At 46.6% G+C, this 17,486-nt stretch overlaps 1 protein-coding gene across 2 annotated transcripts in view; it reads left to right on the forward strand.

Annotated features, from left to right (window-relative positions):
* Positions 1-940: 940 nt before the first annotated feature.
* Positions 941-17,486, forward strand: part of ANGPTL5 (angiopoietin like 5) — an 80,085-nt gene continuing 63,539 nt past the window's right edge. Inside the window, exon 1 of one of the 2 annotated variants that reach the window (XM_066586544.1) lies at positions 941-1,153. In XM_066586544.1, coding sequence (XP_066442641.1) covers positions 1,055-1,153 — 99 coding nt within the window. In that variant the 5' untranslated portion in view covers positions 941-1,054. Of the gene's footprint in view, positions 1,154-16,024; positions 16,049-17,486 lie in introns of those variants that run through there. The other variant, XM_066586551.1, reaches the window with a different exon arrangement.

A 17,486-nucleotide genomic window follows, 5' to 3' on the forward strand; every position in this document is an offset into this window, starting at 1 on the left:
ATCACTGTGTTTATTATCTGTGTACTATGACGTCACTGTATTTATTATCCCTGTGCTATAACATCACTATGTTTATTATCCCTGTACTGTGACATAACTGTATATATTATTTCTGTACTATGACATCGCTGGATTCATTATCTCTGTACTGTGACATCATTATGTTTATTATCCCTGTTCTCTGACATCACTGTGTTTATTATCTCTGTATTGTGACATCACTGAGTGTATTTTCTTTCTACTGTGACATAATTGTATGTATTATCCCTGTACTGCCACATCACTGTTTAATATTTCTGTACTATGACATCACTGTTTATCATCCATGTACTGTGACATCACAGTATGTATTATCCCTGTTCTTTGACATCATTGTGTTTGCTATCCCTGTACTGTGACATTACTGTGTTTATTATCTCTCCACTCTGCCTATATTATCTTTGCACACACATCATCTATGACATCACTGTATTTAAAAAATTGGTCAATAATGTCAAGTCCTGGCAAACCCCTTTAAATCATTTGTGTCTGACGAGCCATGTGTTTGGCATTATTATAGCCATAATGATTGTCACCCAGCTTTCCCAGGCTTCTGCACGGCAGTAGAGTAACTAGGCATATTTGCTATTGAATAGTTTGAAATACTGTGTGAGGAGACAACGGCAGCTACAACGGTTTTTACTCAAGCACATATAAGTATAAAACAATTTAATATACTTTTTACGAGCAGAATCAATGATATAATTATTTTTTATTATTATCATCATTTTTTTAATTTTATGGGGGGAAATGAAAAATGATTGCGGCTGCTCTGTAATTTAATGAATTGCGCTAATTAAGAACAAGTGAATTCTTTTCAGATTTCAAATTAGCTTTGCGCTCCGCTTGTGAACCTTTTTTTTTTTCTTTGTCATGATTAGATCCAGGCGGTAGTGCTGGCGTCGCTTATTCAGTTCTTCATCCAGCAACCTTCATCTCCAGCATCTGCGGTCTGCTGTGTTTTCAGAAGGAAATCTGAAGGTTCCTCAAGTGTTTGCATTTCTTCAAATAAAAGATGATGCGCCTCTGTGCTGCTGCACTGATCTTCTGCCACATTGTTTTTTATAGAGGAGAAAGCACGATGACCAATGAACATTCCATCCCCTCCGCAAAGGTAAGACCATCTAATATCCTGTACGCCTATGGCAAGAATGATTAACATATCAGGATGGAACTCATCATAGATATGTGCAGATAATATCCAAAGGGGTCTCTGCTCTTATAGATGTGGCTTAAAGGGGTATGTGCCTTAAGAAATAAGCATAGAAAGTTATAGAAACTTATGTAGTATACTGTGGGCTCCAGTGCTGAGATCTCAGTGGCACTACTATATAGAGACACATTCACAAAGTACATAGAAGTAAATGTATTCACACACCTCTGGGCACCCAGCAGTGCAGAATGGCTAGTGATGCTGCTAATCAGTGGAGGGCAAAAGGGGTTAATGCCCATGACATGCCTCCGGATACTTTAGGGCAAGAGCTGTCTACTACGTTCTGATAATCCAGGACTTGAGCACTGTTATATTGACACTATGTGGCAGTATTAGTAGTGCCCTCTATTATTTTGGCACTATATACACTGTTTCCCTGAAAATAAGACATACCCTCAAAATAAGACATAGCACGATTTTTCTGAATTTTTGAGGATGCAAAATGATTTGTCAGGCTTTTTGAGGATGCTTGAAATATAAGCCCTACTCCAAAATTAAGCCCTGCTAACAGTTAATTTTAAAACATGTCAATTTAAATAGTGTCCAGGCAGCTATACATGTAAAAAAGTTAAACCTTTTTGAACAAAAATTAATATAAGACACTGTCTTATTTTCGGGAAAACATGGTAGTTATAGGTATTTGGACATTGTGGTCATATAGGGTGATGATTTTTGCATAGACACAGGTAATATGGTGGTTTGTGCACTTTAAGGTAGTTTAGGAAAAACGTTTCTGTTTGTGCTGTTGTATGTCATTTTGTAACATAATGGGTCTATGCAGTTTTGTATTTATGTCTGACTCATTTACCCCTCCCCTCTTGCTAAAAGTTTTTCTTCTCCCACAATCTATGAACCTGTCCTGGTAGTAATATGCGCCAATAGCGTTTCTGACCCTTTCATTTTCCATAGGAGGACGCCACAAGTTGTGACTTTTTGCTGTTTTGAAACTACAACTCCCAACATGCTCTGATAAGCCAATCCCCTCCCCTGTCTACTTGGAACCCCTTTCCTTAAGCATACAGTTGGGGTTAAAGATCCAATGTTCTCCCATAGTCTAGTATGATATTCAGGGCATTCATTGAGCAATGTTATTTTAGGCATATTCTTGTAAGGCTGTAATCAGACAGTGCAGTGGAGGTGCGGGCTAAATGGTGCAGGTGGGTGGTGCTATATGGCGCGATGGTGACATACGAGGTAGAAGTACTATACTTTTTTTTTTTTTAAATAAACTTTACTTAAAACGAAACATTACTCACTTCATAGGAGGTTTCAATTAGTTAACCCCTTAAGGACAAGGCCTATTTTAGCCCAAAGAACACAATGATTTTTGGGGAATTTTCATCTCCACTTTTTGAAAGTCATAGCGTTTTAATTTTCCCGTCAACGTGGCCATATGACAGCTTGTTTTTTGTGTGGCAAACTGTAGTTTTCATTGGTACTATTTTTGCTGCAGTGTTTCAGGCGCATCAGAGGATTTCAATGGGAAAGAACACATCGCACTCGCACACAAATCGCACGGAATGCGAGTGCCACGCAATGTCTTTTAAGGTCCCATTGGAAACAATGGACGAGGCGTTCCGAGAGAACGCTAAAAGATGGAACATGCTGCGAATAAGTCCATTCAAAAGAATGGGGTACTTATCTGTGCGGGTTTTGTGCAACGCACTTAAAAAAGAAAAAATCGGCAATTAGTCCCCTCTCCCCGCTCTCCCGTTCACCCCCCACCACCAGCACCACTTTTCACTGTCTGTTTACAGGCAGCTGTGACGTCCCGTAAACCTGCTGAAGCAGCCAATGACAGCCCTCAGCCATGATGGCTGAGCCCTGTCATTGGCTGCTGCAGCTTGTTTGTAGGTGGGCTAAGCATGCACAATGACATCACAGGGAGACCTGAGTTAATACAAGTGGGGTTCCCCATTTAAGATCCCTCTCTGTTATCCAGCGTAAAGAGAATCTACAAAGTGGGGACCGTGTTCCGGAGACCCCTCAGGTCTTTGCATTATCTAAACATTCTATTGATTTTAGTGGAAACTGCGTAATAATTAATTTAAGCTGTGATGGCGCTGCTGGGAAAGTGAACACTTCCTGCCATATTTTTCCACTGATTACAGCTGATAGCTGTGGAGCCCTACAACTTGTGATCTGGTAATTGTCCGGGGACCCTATCGACTCTTTAACCCCTTAACGCTCCATGACGTACAGTTACATCATAGAGTTAGGCCTCCCTCACACAGGGCGTTTTATACAGCGTTTAGCGCTGCCTTTTCAGCCCAGCGCTAAACGCTGTACAACACTCCCATTCATTTCGATGGGGCTGCTCACACAGGGCTGAAAATGCAGCGCCTTCCAACGCTGCGCTTTGACAGCGATGCAAGTTCTATTTTGGGGCGTTTTCAGCCCTGCATCGCCCATTGAAATGAATGGGCAGCGGTTTTAGCACGGCTGAAAACGCGCCAACACTTGGTGCCGCGTTTTTGGCAGCGTTAACCGCTCGCCGATTTTCAGGGTGAGGGCTTGCAGTAGAAGCCCTACCCCGAAAATCAGTCCCAGCTAGGCTAGAGGAAAAAAAAGAAAGTAATACTCACCTAGCCGCTGCAGTCCGGGTCGAGGCTGCTGGTCTCTGCCGCTGATCCGGGCTTCCCCTGCATTCACAAGTCTATTGCCGTAGGCCAGGTTTGCGAACCCCGCCTCCAGCAATAAAGTGCTGTGATTGGTTGTCGGCGCTTGTTCGATGCCCAATCACAGCCCTTTATTGACTGTCTCAGCCAATCAGCGCCGGCAAGCTCTGATTCGCTGAGACAGTCAATGAAGGGCTGTGACACGGACTGCAGCGGCTAGGTGAGTATTGCTTTTTTTTTTTCTTTTCAGCATTCTTGGCAGCGTGTTCAGCTCGGCTAGTATGCCAGCGCTGCTGAAACGGGGCGGAATCTGCAGTAATGCAGCGTTGAAAAACGCTGCATTTCTGCAAACGCCCTGTGTGAGGGAGGCCTTAGGGTTTGTATGTGATCAAGGGCGAATTCCGCTCCACATAATGCGAGTGCCAGCTGTTTCTTACAGCTGACACCCGCCCACAACAGCTGGGATCAGCACGTCCACTGATCACAGCTGTTAAGCCTTTAAATGCTACTGTCAATTCTGGCAGCAGCATTTAGGCCTCTTCACACGAGTGTTTTATCGCGGCTATGTGGCCGCAATAAAATGTCAGCCAAACATTGCGACCATCTGAAGCATTGGATTCCAGTATGGTTGTTCAGTTGGATGATTTTCTGGTGCGTACAGAGTACCGCACGATGAATTTTGTCAGAAACAAAAGTCTGAATTGTGCTTTTTTAGTTTTTTCCAAGAAAAAATCTAATAGAAAGCAATCAAAGGGCTTATTCAGACAACCGTATATCGGCCGGGTATTCACGCCCGGCCGATATACAGCGTCCCTCTCTGCAGGGGGAGGAGGCTGGAAGAGCCGGGAGCAGTGCTCTGAGCTCCCTCCCCCTCTTCACCCTCTCTCCGGCCCTCGGCACTATTTGCAAAAGGAGGGGATGGAGCTAAGTCCCTGAGTTAAGCTCTGCCCCATTCTGCCCCCTCTCATTGCAAATAGTGCATATGGGCGGAGAGGAGGCAGAGAGGGGGCGGGAGCTCAGTGCGCTGCTCTCAGCTCTTCCAGCCTCCTCCCCCTGCAGAGAGGGACGCTGTATATCGGCCGCCGTGAATAAGCCCAAAAAGTCATATTCACTCTAAAATGCTACCAATAGAAATTATGGGACAACCTGAAAGAAATCAGCCCTTGCACAACTGTGCTGACAAAAAACTAAAAGAGTTATAACTCAGAAGATGGCAGCAGAAAATAATTGTATTTTTTTCCAAAGATATTTTATTTGTCAAAAGTAGTACAGCAAAAAAAAAAAGCTGATATGAATTTGGTATCGTAGTCAGCGTACTGACAGAGAATAACGTCATCAGGTCATTGTTGCTGCGGTGTGTATGCCGTAGAAACAAGACCCCCCAAAAGATGTTGGAATTGCGTTTTTTTTCATTTCACTCTACTTAAAAATTTTTAAAAGTTTTTCAGTACATTATATGTAACATTTAGCTCTTATTTACATGAGCGTAAATCAGCCGGCGTTTTCATGGCTGGCCGATGTACACTTCCATCTAAGCAGTTCCCCTATCACCGGCTAAGCAGGCTTCCATCATCATCTCTCTGTCTCTCACCTCCCCTCTGAGCGGTTTGCAATGGGAGTGGGCGGGACAGGGGTGGAGCTAAGCTCCCGCCCCCTGCCTGCCCCTTGTCCATAGCCAGCAATGAGAGTGAGTGGGACAGAGCAGAGCTTAGCTCCGCCCCATCACAGCTCCTCCCATTGCAAACGCCGGACCGGAGGAGAGAGGCAGAAAGCTGGAGAGTAGGAGGGAAGGTGGGAACTGCTTAGATGGAAGCGTATATCGGTCAGTTGTGAAAACCCGATCAATATACGCTTGTGTAAATAAGCCCTAAATAATACCATTGAAAAATAGAAATCGCTCCGCAAATAATAAGTCCTCAGACATCTATGATGATGCATAAATAAAAGAGATAGGATTTCAGTGGGGAGGAAAACCCGGGAAAAAAAAGGGGCCACATCCTTAAGGGGTTAATAAATGTGTGCTCTTTTTATTTACATAAGGGAAGAGGTGGGTGATGTCATATAAACTCAGGGTCCCATCAGGAAAGGAAGCGACCTGCAAATTCTTTACACAATGACCTTTTTATATTGGTGCTCTACCATGGAAACGCAGAACAGCTGAAGTACACAAGTGCTGCGCGATGACGACCTCCCCGACTCGCTAACGGGCTGCTAAATCCATTAACTCACAAGCTGGAACATTTTGATGCTTGAAGCTACTGGTTGGAGTTCGGACATAGTGCTTGTCTATTAGGGATCCTGCCTGCATCCGGTTCATAGATGGACACAGAAATCAAACAAGACGGCTTTCTGTAATGTCCACAGGGAGTAATGGAAGCTGCGCTGTATCTACAACTGTCACTGTACTAAGGCCTCCTGCTCACGGGTGGATATTTGCTGCGGAAACCGCGGCGGGCGTCTGCACCGCAGATTCGCAGCAAATACCGCAATAGCATGCTATGGGAAATCGATTCTTCCTGCACACTTCTGGAAACCAATTGCGGTTTCCGCAAGTGGAGGAAAAATCGCAGCATGCTCCCTTTTTGAGCGGATTCCGCGTGGACCGTTCCCATTGAAATCAATGGAAGCCATCCGATCCGTGGCATTGCCTAGCAACAGTGCAGGGAAAAAATGTTAAAAAAAAATCTGTACTGCGCTTGTGCGACGCAGAAAAGAAGTCACTAAAGCTGGTAAGTGCAGACGCCGCTGCGGGTGAATCTGCAGCCTACATGGTTGCGATATTTAGGCTCACCTCGTTATTTTAGTGTTAATCAACCTGGAATACCCAGCAAAACCAACTACCCCAGGGTCAGGGTAGTGCAGCAGGTGCGGGACAGGAAGGCAAAAGGCAAAAGTGGTAGATTGTGGAGGTGGGGGACGTCAGTGAAATAACAACGACCCTTTAACCCCTTAGCACCATAGGGTGTACATTTATGTACTGGGTGTGCAGGGTTTATGTAGACCAGAACCGAGAGCCAATCCCACTCCATGCAAGGCGTGTGACAGCCTCAATCAGAGTGAACACTGATCACAACTGTTAGCCCTTTTATTACCGTTGTCAATTCTGACAGTGGCATTTAAATTCCCCGATTGTTGTGCCCCCCTGCGATGCGATCATGGGGTGCCGTTCGATTTTCATGGCAGTCAGGGGCCTTTTGAAGGCCCCCAGGGCTGCCAGGCATAACTGCTTATAAAGGTGTGCCTGTGTAAATGCGGTATAATGTAATACTGTGGTATTACATTATATTGTATGAGCAATCAAATGATCGCAACTTCAAGTCGCTTTTTGGGTCTAAAAAAATGTAAAAAAAAGTTTTAAGAAACTTCTTTATTGAAAAAAAAAAATAATGGAGGTAGAAGTTTAAAAAAAACAAGCTTTTTCTATATTAATAATAAATACATAAAAACATATTTGGTGTATGCCGCGTTCATAAAAGTACGATCTATCAAAGTACGGCTGATTTACACGAGCGTATATCGGTCAGGTTTTCACGGCCGGCCGATATGCGCTTCCATCTAAGCAGTTCCCTCCCTATCACCGGCTCTCTGCCTCTCTCCTCCACTCCGACCTTTGCAATGGGAGGGGTGAGGCGGAGCTAAGCTCTGCTATGTCCCGCCCACTCCCATTGCTGGCTATGGACAAGGGGTGGGAGCTTAGCTAACCCCTGTCCCGCCCACTTCCATTGCAAACTGCTCAGAGGGGAGGAGAGAAGCAGAGAGACAGTGCGGGGGGACTGCTCACATGGAAGCGTATATCGGCTGGCCGTGAAAACGCCAGCCGATATATGCTCGTGTAAATAAACCCTAAGGCCCAATGTCCATGAGCGGATCTGATTTGCGGAATCCATGCGGGTGACCCATGCAGAAGATCCGCAAATCAAGCTGCACTTAGGGATACATGGGAAAATAAAGTGAAATAAAGCATGCAGATTTGATTTGCGGACTTTTGGTCCGAATCCAAATTCCAATTGCTGGGGTGAAAGGGTCAAAGCTAGGGAAGCCTATGTGCTGCCCTTTTATCTATCCCCAGTCAAATCAGTTCTGAGGCACAGTGGATCCACATGCCCTGCCATGACAATTGTTATATAGTCTAGTGGTGTATACCCTAGTGGTATCTACTAGTAGTCAAAACTTTATTGTTCTGCTTTTTAGCGAAATGTGGTCACTTGACATATGGTCCCATATTTAGTCTGGTCCATGTGTAGTGACCCAGTACATCATCCTGGTTCCCTCCATAATTGTCATACATGTTTGTCTTATGTAGATGCACTGTGCAAAGCCTGTCTTGTTATTTCTAGTATGTGTGTTGCACAGCTGCAGCGCTTGAAGGGTTAACTTTAATAAAATCAGAGTCTGCATGTAAATGTATCAGTTTGTCATGTCATGTAGTATGAGAGAGGGTATGAATAGGAGTGATTTAGAGCGGGAAAGGAGCTTCCATCTTGTCCTCAATCTGAGAGTCTAACACAAAACCACATGTAAGCACCTTCAGCTTCCTTGTGGTGAAGATGGAAGAGGGGGAGAGATATCCCATAGCGAATGTATTGTGAATGTGAGTGGAGTGAGCCCCAAATCAGAGAGAGAGCAACCGTAAGTCAACACTTTCCCTGACAAGGCCAGCGCAGAGGTACTAAGTAATTACTCTTCAAGTTTTCCTACATGGCTGTTCAGAGTCGGGATCCCCATGTAGAAGTACTCTCTTTAATTGTCACATCCTCGTGTCTCCAGAGCGGGGTGCAAATACTGAAAGTCAATAATTGTCGCCAGAGTGTCTGTGGAATGACCCTACCCCTATCCTCCTCCGGAGTGCTCCCCTTCCAGGAGCAGTTCCTGACGGTAACGTAGATTGCAGGACCGCTGTCATCCTGTGTCTCCTCCCTGGCCTCTGATCTCTTTTCTTGCCTGCACTGTGAATACTATACCTAAATTGCCTTGTGATAATTGTTTGCTTCAAGTTGATTCAAGTAAAGTTCATACCGGCCCTAACCGTTCCTGGGGACCCGAGGTACTACAAGACTGTGTCTGTGATTATTCTCCGCCGTGTATCATACCGGTGTGTAGGAACGGTGGCGTCACCCGTGACAACTACTACCCCCATCCTCATGTTTATTGGCATTCCCTATCCTAGGGGTGTCTTCGGTGGCCTGCAGTTATACTCTGGCCTTGGCTGCATGTGATCCCTCCGGGAAAAGGAATCTGGTAAGTGCAGCCGTGCCAAGCCATCACTTAACCCCTCCAGCTCCCCACATATATCAGGTGTCCTGGGTGTCCCTATGGGACGCTGCCCATGCACAGAACCACCAGAAGGCCCAGTAACTGAAGGAGCGCATCTTGACTATAGGTTCCTATAGAAGCGCGTTTCTGTGCACACCTGTCATGTGGGCGGACAGCGCCCGTGTGAAAGAGCCCTATCCAGGAGAGTGAATACAGATCACTGGGCAACCAAAGGATAGGAGGAGAAGATGCACGGGACCAAATCAGCGCCAAAGCAATCACACACTTTTTATGTCCTAATTAGAGACATAACTTGAAGCTCATGGGCACCAATAAAAAATGTGAAACAGGCCCTCCCTTTCCCTGTGCCGTTTTGTAATAGCAGTGACTTCTCATGTGGTAGAGAGGTCTTTGGGTCTCATCATGCACCAGGGCGACTGAGCGGGGCCATGATGATAGAACGGGCATTGCCCCTTTAAGTGCATGTACATAGGGGTTTCATCCTTCCAGCTAATATATATATATATATATCATATTTCCTGGTTCAGTGATGCGCAGCGCTGGTTGCAGAGCAGTGAGAACAATCTTTCATCTCTTTCTGCGGTTTCAGGGCATTCTTCAGATGTGCTTGCTTTATGCTGTGGGAGAACATGTTGGACGTGGCCTTGCGTGACTTGCCCTCTGACAGCTGCTCCCAGATCTGGCTTGTATTTCTTCTTAAGAAGCCTTAGCATTTAGTTGCCAATTGTGTTCCGAGCTTTTTGTTGACATCTTATACTTCTGACTATGTTGGAGAAGGTGTTTTTTGGCTCAAGTTTCTGTTTAGTTTGCACAAATGTCTGTATATGAGCAATGTATAGATAGCTTGGGACTGTTAACCCTTTGAAGACCCAGACAAGTTTTGGCCTTATATGAACCCAAATCTTCTGTCTTTTGTCTCCTCGCGTTGTAACCGTTATAACTTTTTATCTTTATGCTGAATTAGCTGTTTTTTTAGGCATAGTTTTGGGCTAAATATATTTTTTCTGCCTTTCACTGATTATGAGCAATTGAGTTTTACAGTCGTGTTAACACCAAATATATATATACAGCACTGTGCAAAAGTTTTAGGCAGGTGTGGAAAAAATAGCGCAGCGTAAGAATGCTTTCAAAAATAGAAGTGTTATTAATTTATTTGTCAATTAACAAAAAGCAAAGTGAATGAACAAAAGAGGAGTGTAAGGCTGGGTTCACACAAGGCGGATTTGCCGCAGAATTTCGCTGCTGCAAATGCGTCTGCGAACGCTATTTCCGGCATTAGCCAGCCATGTGGACGAGATTTGTCAAAAATTTCATCCACACGGGGTGGTGAATCTGTTGCGGCAAAGCCGGCAGAAGCCACCACTGCGGCGCAGATTCCCGGAACGCAGCATGTCCATTCTTTTTTCTGCTGCGGCCGCGCTCTCCTCTATGGGAGAGGCGGCTGCAATAGAAAAGCATGCAGCGCAGCCACTCCAAAACCGACAGCTTAGTGTCGTGGGTCTTGAAGCTGCGCCTTCCCAGGGGAAATCCCGCAGTTTTTCGCTGTGGCAAAACTGCAAGATTTCCGACGAGAATATGACCCATGGGAACCCAGCCTAAGTGCCCCTCCACAGGGGTGTATTCGCATGCTCAACACACAGAAAATAGAACCCATTGATTACAATGGTATCATTCACGAGAGTGCATTTTGAGTCGGCAATTGTGTCACGCAAAAAAAAAACCCACTGCATGCTTAATTTTTTTGTACATTTGCGCAGGAAAAGAACACCTCTGGCATTCATTAAGTCTGCTCTCATACAGCCCACTTTTCACTGCAATTAGTGCTGTGTTTGAAATGCGTGGTACAACGCCTCCATTGATTTCAATGGGGCTTTGCAGATCATGTTTTCGAGCACTGTCTGCTCTATTTTCGCACTTTTTAATGCACCTCATCACCCATCACAGTGATGGAGTGTATTAAAAATGCTGTAACATGCGTTCGAAAACGCTGCGTGAAATCGCAATAACGCAACATCCTGACCATAGTTGACTACACCGTGGCCACGCGCTACCCTGAGGCCATAGCCTTGTCTTCCATGAAGGCCAAGAAGGTGGCCGATGCCCTGATAACCGTATTCTCTCGTGTAAGATTTTCCAGGGAGATACTTACCAATCAGGGGCCCCAGTTGATGTCCAGCCTAATGAACTGCCTCTGTAAGAAGATGCAGGTACAACATCAAGTGGCCAGCCCGTATCATCCCCAGACTAATGGTCTGTGTGAACGGTTCAATGGCACCCTGAAGCAAATGCTCAAAATGTTGGTTGAGTCCCACAGATGCGACTAGGAGCGGTACCTGCCACACCTGTTGTTTGCGTACTGAGAGGTAACTCAGGCCTCAGCGGGGTTCGAGTTGCTGTATGGAAGGCGGGTATGGGGACCGCTGGCTCTGGTAAGGGAATCCAGGGAAGGAGAACTGGTCACCTCTCAAGTGTTGGTCATTGACTATGTCATGCGGTTCCATGACAAAATGCAGACATTAACCCAGCAGGTGCACGAGAATGTGGTGCAGGCCCAAGCCAAAAACAGTGGTATGACCGGAACGTCAGAGCTTTTAAGGTGGGTCAGAAGGTGCGAGTCCTAGTCCCACTGACCCAAAACAAGCTCCATGCTGCTTAGGAAGGCCCAAATCCCATACACCAGCTATTCAACGAGGTGAACTACGTGGTCATGATTGGTCACACCCGGAAGAAGCAGAGAGTCTTCTACATAAATATGTTGAAGGCTCATCATGAAGGGGGGTATGCGCCTTGCCAATGTGCTGCCTCCCTGAAGAAGCGAAGAAGAGTTCCTAATGGAACTAGCCACAGCTCAGGTGGGTGAATCCATCAAGGACACAGATTTTAACCTGCAGCTCTCTGGGGACCAACCCCCTGTGAGGCAGCCCACCTAACAAGTTTCCCTAAAGGTGCAGGCAGATATGAAACAGGAGATTGAGGAGATGTTGCATCTGGGTGTCATCCAGAAGTGCCAGAGTGCACGGGCCTCCCCTGTAGTCCTGGTACCAAAGAAGGACCGGACGGCCCAGTTATGCGTGGACTACAGGAGGTTGAATGCCATCACAGTGTCCTATGCTTATCCGATGCCCCGCATCGATGAGCTATTGGCCCGGCTGGCAGGGGCCCAGTACATTACTATTATGGATCTGAGTCGGGGGTATTGGCAGATACCCATGACCCCAGAAGCACAGGAGAGTTCTGCCTTCATCATCCAGTTTGGACTCTACGAGTCTAAGGTGATGCCCTTTGGCACGACAAATGCTCCAGCCACTTTCCAGCGCTTGCATACATGGATGATATTGCCATCTTCAGCCCCACTTTGGAGGAACACCCGAAGCACCTGCCACAGGTGCTGAGGTGGATCCAGGGCACAGGCCTGACCATCAAGCCTGGAAAGTGCCAGATAGGCATGCTGGAGGTGCAGTACCTAGGGGACCGAATAGGAGAGGGAATGCCAAAGCCAGAGTCCGGGAAGACGGACACCATCATGGCCCGGCCCACTCCCAAAACTAAGAAACGGGTTATGTCCTTCTTGAGTACTGCTGGGAACCACCACAAATACGTTCCCCAATACAGTGCCCCTGGCCAAGCCTCTCACCGACCTGACCAAGAAAAAACTGTCTCAGGTAGTGAACTGGACCACTGATTTTGAACGTTCCTTCTCATCGCATCCCTGAAGGCTGCTCTGTCCAGTGCTCCAGTTCTGCATGCATTAGACTTCACTAGAAGGTTTGCAGTGCAGACCGATGCTAGCATATATGGCCTAGATGCTGTTCTAAGCCAAGTAAACTCTGCTGGGGAAGAGCACCTTCCTGCCAGGGTTATATATGAGTCGCAAGCTTTTGCCCAGAAAGGTAGCATACGCCACCATAGAAAAAGAGTGCTTAGCCATCGTCTGGGTCCTGCAGAAGCGGCAACCGTATCTCTATGGACAGAATTTCACCATCGTGACGGATCACGACCTACTGAGTTGGCTGCATAGTGCCGCAGGCGTCAATGGTAACTTCTCCGCTGGAACTTGGCACTGCAGCAGTAGAATTTCACAATCTAGCACAAAAAGGGCAGTGAGCTTAATAATGCCGATGGGTTGCTCACTCTCCACCTCGCCATACCGTGCACATCTCCAGCCCCTTTACCTTCTGTATCACCCCACTATTCTTAGTATGTAAGCTCGTTGGAGCAGGACCCGCACCCCTATTGTTTCCATCAATTGATTACTACATGTAACCGCGGTTCTGTAATGTTTGTACTTTTTGTCTTTCTGTATCCCCCCTGTCCATGTAAGTGCTGCGGAATATGTTGGCGCTATACAAATAAAGATTATTATTATTATTATTATTGTCCCATCAAAGGGGGGGCAGCTGACATGGGCTTAGTAGGTGATCTGGGGGATCAACCTACTAGACCCACTCTAAAAGTGTGGTATAAGGATTGAAGTAATATCATCAGCTACCATTCAGGACACTAGTAAGGCTGAGCTGACATCCTCCCCTCTCGTCTCGTCCCTCTTTCTCACAACTGCCAGGCCTTTGATGACCATGTGGCCTTAAGCAGGGTTTTGTTTGGATGGCAATAAAGTTAAGGCAGTGAGAAAGGGATGTTAATTAACCCCCCCCCCCCCCCCCCCGTACCGGTGAGGTGTGACACCTCAGATGGTTCACAGAGACCTTCTGGCTCCAAAATTTTTATTGAGGGAAAACATCTTAAGGGTTATTATAAATTATATTTTTGGAATCGGACGGGCCAGCTGAATGCAACGCATCTACACATGTTGCAGTATGGGCCCCATAACACCCCCAAATGGTGTATCCGCGTACCTGGTTATAATTTATGTGTCATGCTTGACATTGCTGAATAGATAAAATCATGACCAGAAATATGCTGGGCCTATATTCTTGATCGGAGGATCTCCTGCAGAAATATGGCCAAACTGGGGAATTATGGTTTTTCAGAGGTTGTCCGCATCTACCCACCCCTTTCTAAATGACCATCTCAGGGGGCGGGGAGAGAGGTGTGTTCTAGGGAATAATAATAATATTTATTTGTATAGCGCCAACTTATTACGTAGCACTTTCAAGCATGGGAGAAAAACAGACAATACAACAATTAGATGTGATATACTATCAGTTTGACACAAACGAGGTAGGGGTGGTACAGGAGGTGAAAAGTGGGGGGGGGGATGAGGCATGGGGGAACACAAGCAATACGAAAATTACATGTGGAAATCAGTTATTAGAAAGCAAATGGGTACAGGCGGTAAGAAGGAGCAGGGGTAGAGGTCGTGTGCAATAGGCAGGGTGGAAGGGGTGGGGAGCCATAGGGAGGGGCAGGGGGACTATGTCAGGGGATGTGGTATGCCTCCCTGAAGAGGTGAGTTTTTAAGGGGTATCTGAAATTTCGTGCATCGGGAGTTGTCCGGATGCCTTGGGGTAGAGCATTCCAGAAGATGGGTGCTGCTCTGGTGAAGTCCTGTATGCAAGCATGTGAGATTCGTATTAGAGGGGTGTTTAGTCTGAGTGTGTTAGCGGATCGGAGTGTGCGGGCTGGGTGGTGTACAGACAGGAGAAGGCGATGTATGGTGGCGTGGCGCTATGGAGAGCTTTGTGTAGCTGTTCTGCAGTGGATGGGCAGCCAATGCAGTGACTGGCATAGTGCAGAGGTGTCTGATTAATGGCTGGATAGAAAAATGAGCCTAGCTGCCGCATTTAGCATGGATCGGAGTGGAGCGAGTCTGGTGTGGGGAAGGCCAATGAATAGCAAGTTGCAGTAGTCGAGTTGAGGGTGGATGAGGGCAACCATGAGTGTCTTTAGTGTGTTCGTGGTGAGGAATGGCCGGATTTTAGCAATATTTCTGAGGTGCATGTGGCATGTTTGGGCCAGAGATTGGATGTGGGGGGTAAAGCAGAGGTCTTAGTCCAGTGTGACCCCAAGGCAGTGGGCATGCTGTCTGGGCGTTATGATGGTGCCAGACACTGGAATGGAGATGTTAAGGGGAGGTCAGTTGGAAACCGTAAAGACGAGAAGGTCAGTTTTAGAGAGGTTAAGTTTGAGAAAAAAGGAGGACATAGAGGAGACAGCGACCAGACAGTTGGTAATATTTTCGAGGAATGGTTCAGGGATTTCACGGGAAGAAGTGTATAGTTGGGTGTCGTCAGCATGATGATGGTATTGGAGGCGAATTTGAGGATGGTTTGTCCAATTGGGGGAGAAGAGAAGGGGACCAAGGGACAAGCCCTGCGGTACCCTGACAGCAAGAGGAAGTAGATAGGTGATAGAGCCAGCGAAGGAGACGCTGAAAGAGCGGTCATAGAGGTAGGAGGAGAACCAGGAGAGAGCAGTGTCCTTTAGGCCCATAGAGCGGATTATAGTGAGAAGGAGGTCATGGTCAACAGTGTCAAATGCAGCAGAGAGGTCAAGGAGGATTAGTAGGGAGTAGTCACCTGTCGATTTTGCCGTCATCAGGGCATTTGATACTTTTGTGAGGGCAGTTTTGGTCGAGTGTAGAGAGCGGAATCCAGACTGGAGGGTGTAGAGGAGAGAGCTGTCAGACAGAAAGCGTGTGAGGCGGGAGTAGACCAGGCGTTCTAGTAATTTGGAGATGAAGGGGAGGTTTGAGATGGATCGGTAGTTGGCAGCATCAGTCGGGTCAAGGGTTGTTTTTTTTAAGCAGCAGGGGTATGATGGACTGTTTAAATGAGGAGGGGAAGGGCCAGAGGTTAGGGAGAGGTTGCAGAATGTGGTGAGGTGGGTAATGAGAGCTGGGAAAAGGGAGCGGAGGAGGTGAGAGCGTCACTAGCACAGGTGGTGGGGAGAGCAGCAGAAAACAGCCTGGAGACTTCTTCCTCTGTCGTTGGTTCTAACATAGAAAGTGAGTGTGTGCTGGATGCAGTGCTGAGGAGACTGGGATCAGAGCTATGCAGTTTTTGGAGATTTCTTTTCAGATGTTGTCGATTTTTTTCTTTGAAATAGGTGGCTAGTTCTGCTTACTGAGATCCGTCACAGTAGTCTGTTCTTTGGGGCTGAGGAGGGAGTGGAAGGTGTTGAACAGTTGTTTGGGGTTGTGGGATGGTGAGGAAATAAGGGATGCGAAGTAAACTTGTTTGGCGTGGTGAAGGGCTAGGCTATAAGTTTTAAGCATGAATTTGAAGTGGAGGAAGTCTGTGGGCAGCTTTGATTTTCTCCACAGCCGCTCGGCGCACCTAGAGCACCACCGGATGAAGTGCATTTGGGACGTGAGCCAAGGTTGCCGTGGTCTGCAGTTAACAGCTTGGGTCATGGGCGGTGCAGCTTCATCCAGGGCATGGCTGAGGCTGGTGTGGTAGTGTTCGGCAGGAGAGGAGAGAGATAGGGGACAGAGAGAACAGGATGGTCTCGGCGAACTGTTTGGTGCAGACGGACTGGAGGTTCCTAGAGGTGTGTTAGATAGGAGGGTTACAGGAGATGCTAGGTTGCATAATGCAGAAAGAGAGAAGGTTGTGGTCTGAGAGTGGAAGGGGAGAGTTAATAAAGTGAGAGGCAGAGCAAAGATGGAGGAAGATTAAATTGAGAGTGTTGCCATCTCTGTGAGCAGGGGAGTCAGAGATTTGTGACAGGCTGAGGGAGGAGGTAAGCGGTAATAGCCGGGAGGCAGATGAGGAGCTGGGGTCGTTAGTAGGGATGTTGAAAGCACCAAGGATGAGGGTTAGGATTTCACAGGATAGGAAATGGGGGAACCAGGCTGCAAAGTGGTCTAGTTACAGGTGGGTGGGACTTGGGGGCCGGTAAAATCCTTTATAACTCGGGACTCAATGATCCCCTATCGTCAGACTTCAGAGATACGCTTCTGCTTAAGGCTTTCCCATTTGCTTCAGAGACTCCGCACGAATCCGAACCTTGGCAAATATCCCAAATCTCCTTGCTTTATTTTAAAATACTGTCTGTTGTGTATGCCTGTAAACCGTATCTCCATTGTAACTTCCTTTTCTGTATATTTTTGTATACATATAGATATTTAACACTGCTAGTCTTTTTTAGAATAAATCTGCAATTTATTAGTCAAGCCTTGTTTGTTTTAAAACGAACCATAACTTCAAAAGTGTGTTTAAAATAAATAGTTTGTGTTCCACCTTACTGGTGACATACAAGCTGGTGGTGACATCGAGTGAATGCGGGTATTATAGAGTGCTGGAGATGTTAGACCGACCAGGGGTTGATTTGAGCTTTCGTTCTGCATGCGTGCAGGAGCCTGGGAAAACTAGGTACAACTCTACTTATATTCTAACGACTCTGCACTTGCAACCCCGCTAGAGTGATCGATCGAGACTCTG

Source organism: Eleutherodactylus coqui, chromosome 1 (assembly GCF_035609145.1).
Source record: "Eleutherodactylus coqui strain aEleCoq1 chromosome 1, aEleCoq1.hap1, whole genome shotgun sequence".
Lineage (NCBI taxonomy): Eukaryota > Metazoa > Chordata > Amphibia > Anura > Eleutherodactylidae > Eleutherodactylus > Eleutherodactylus coqui.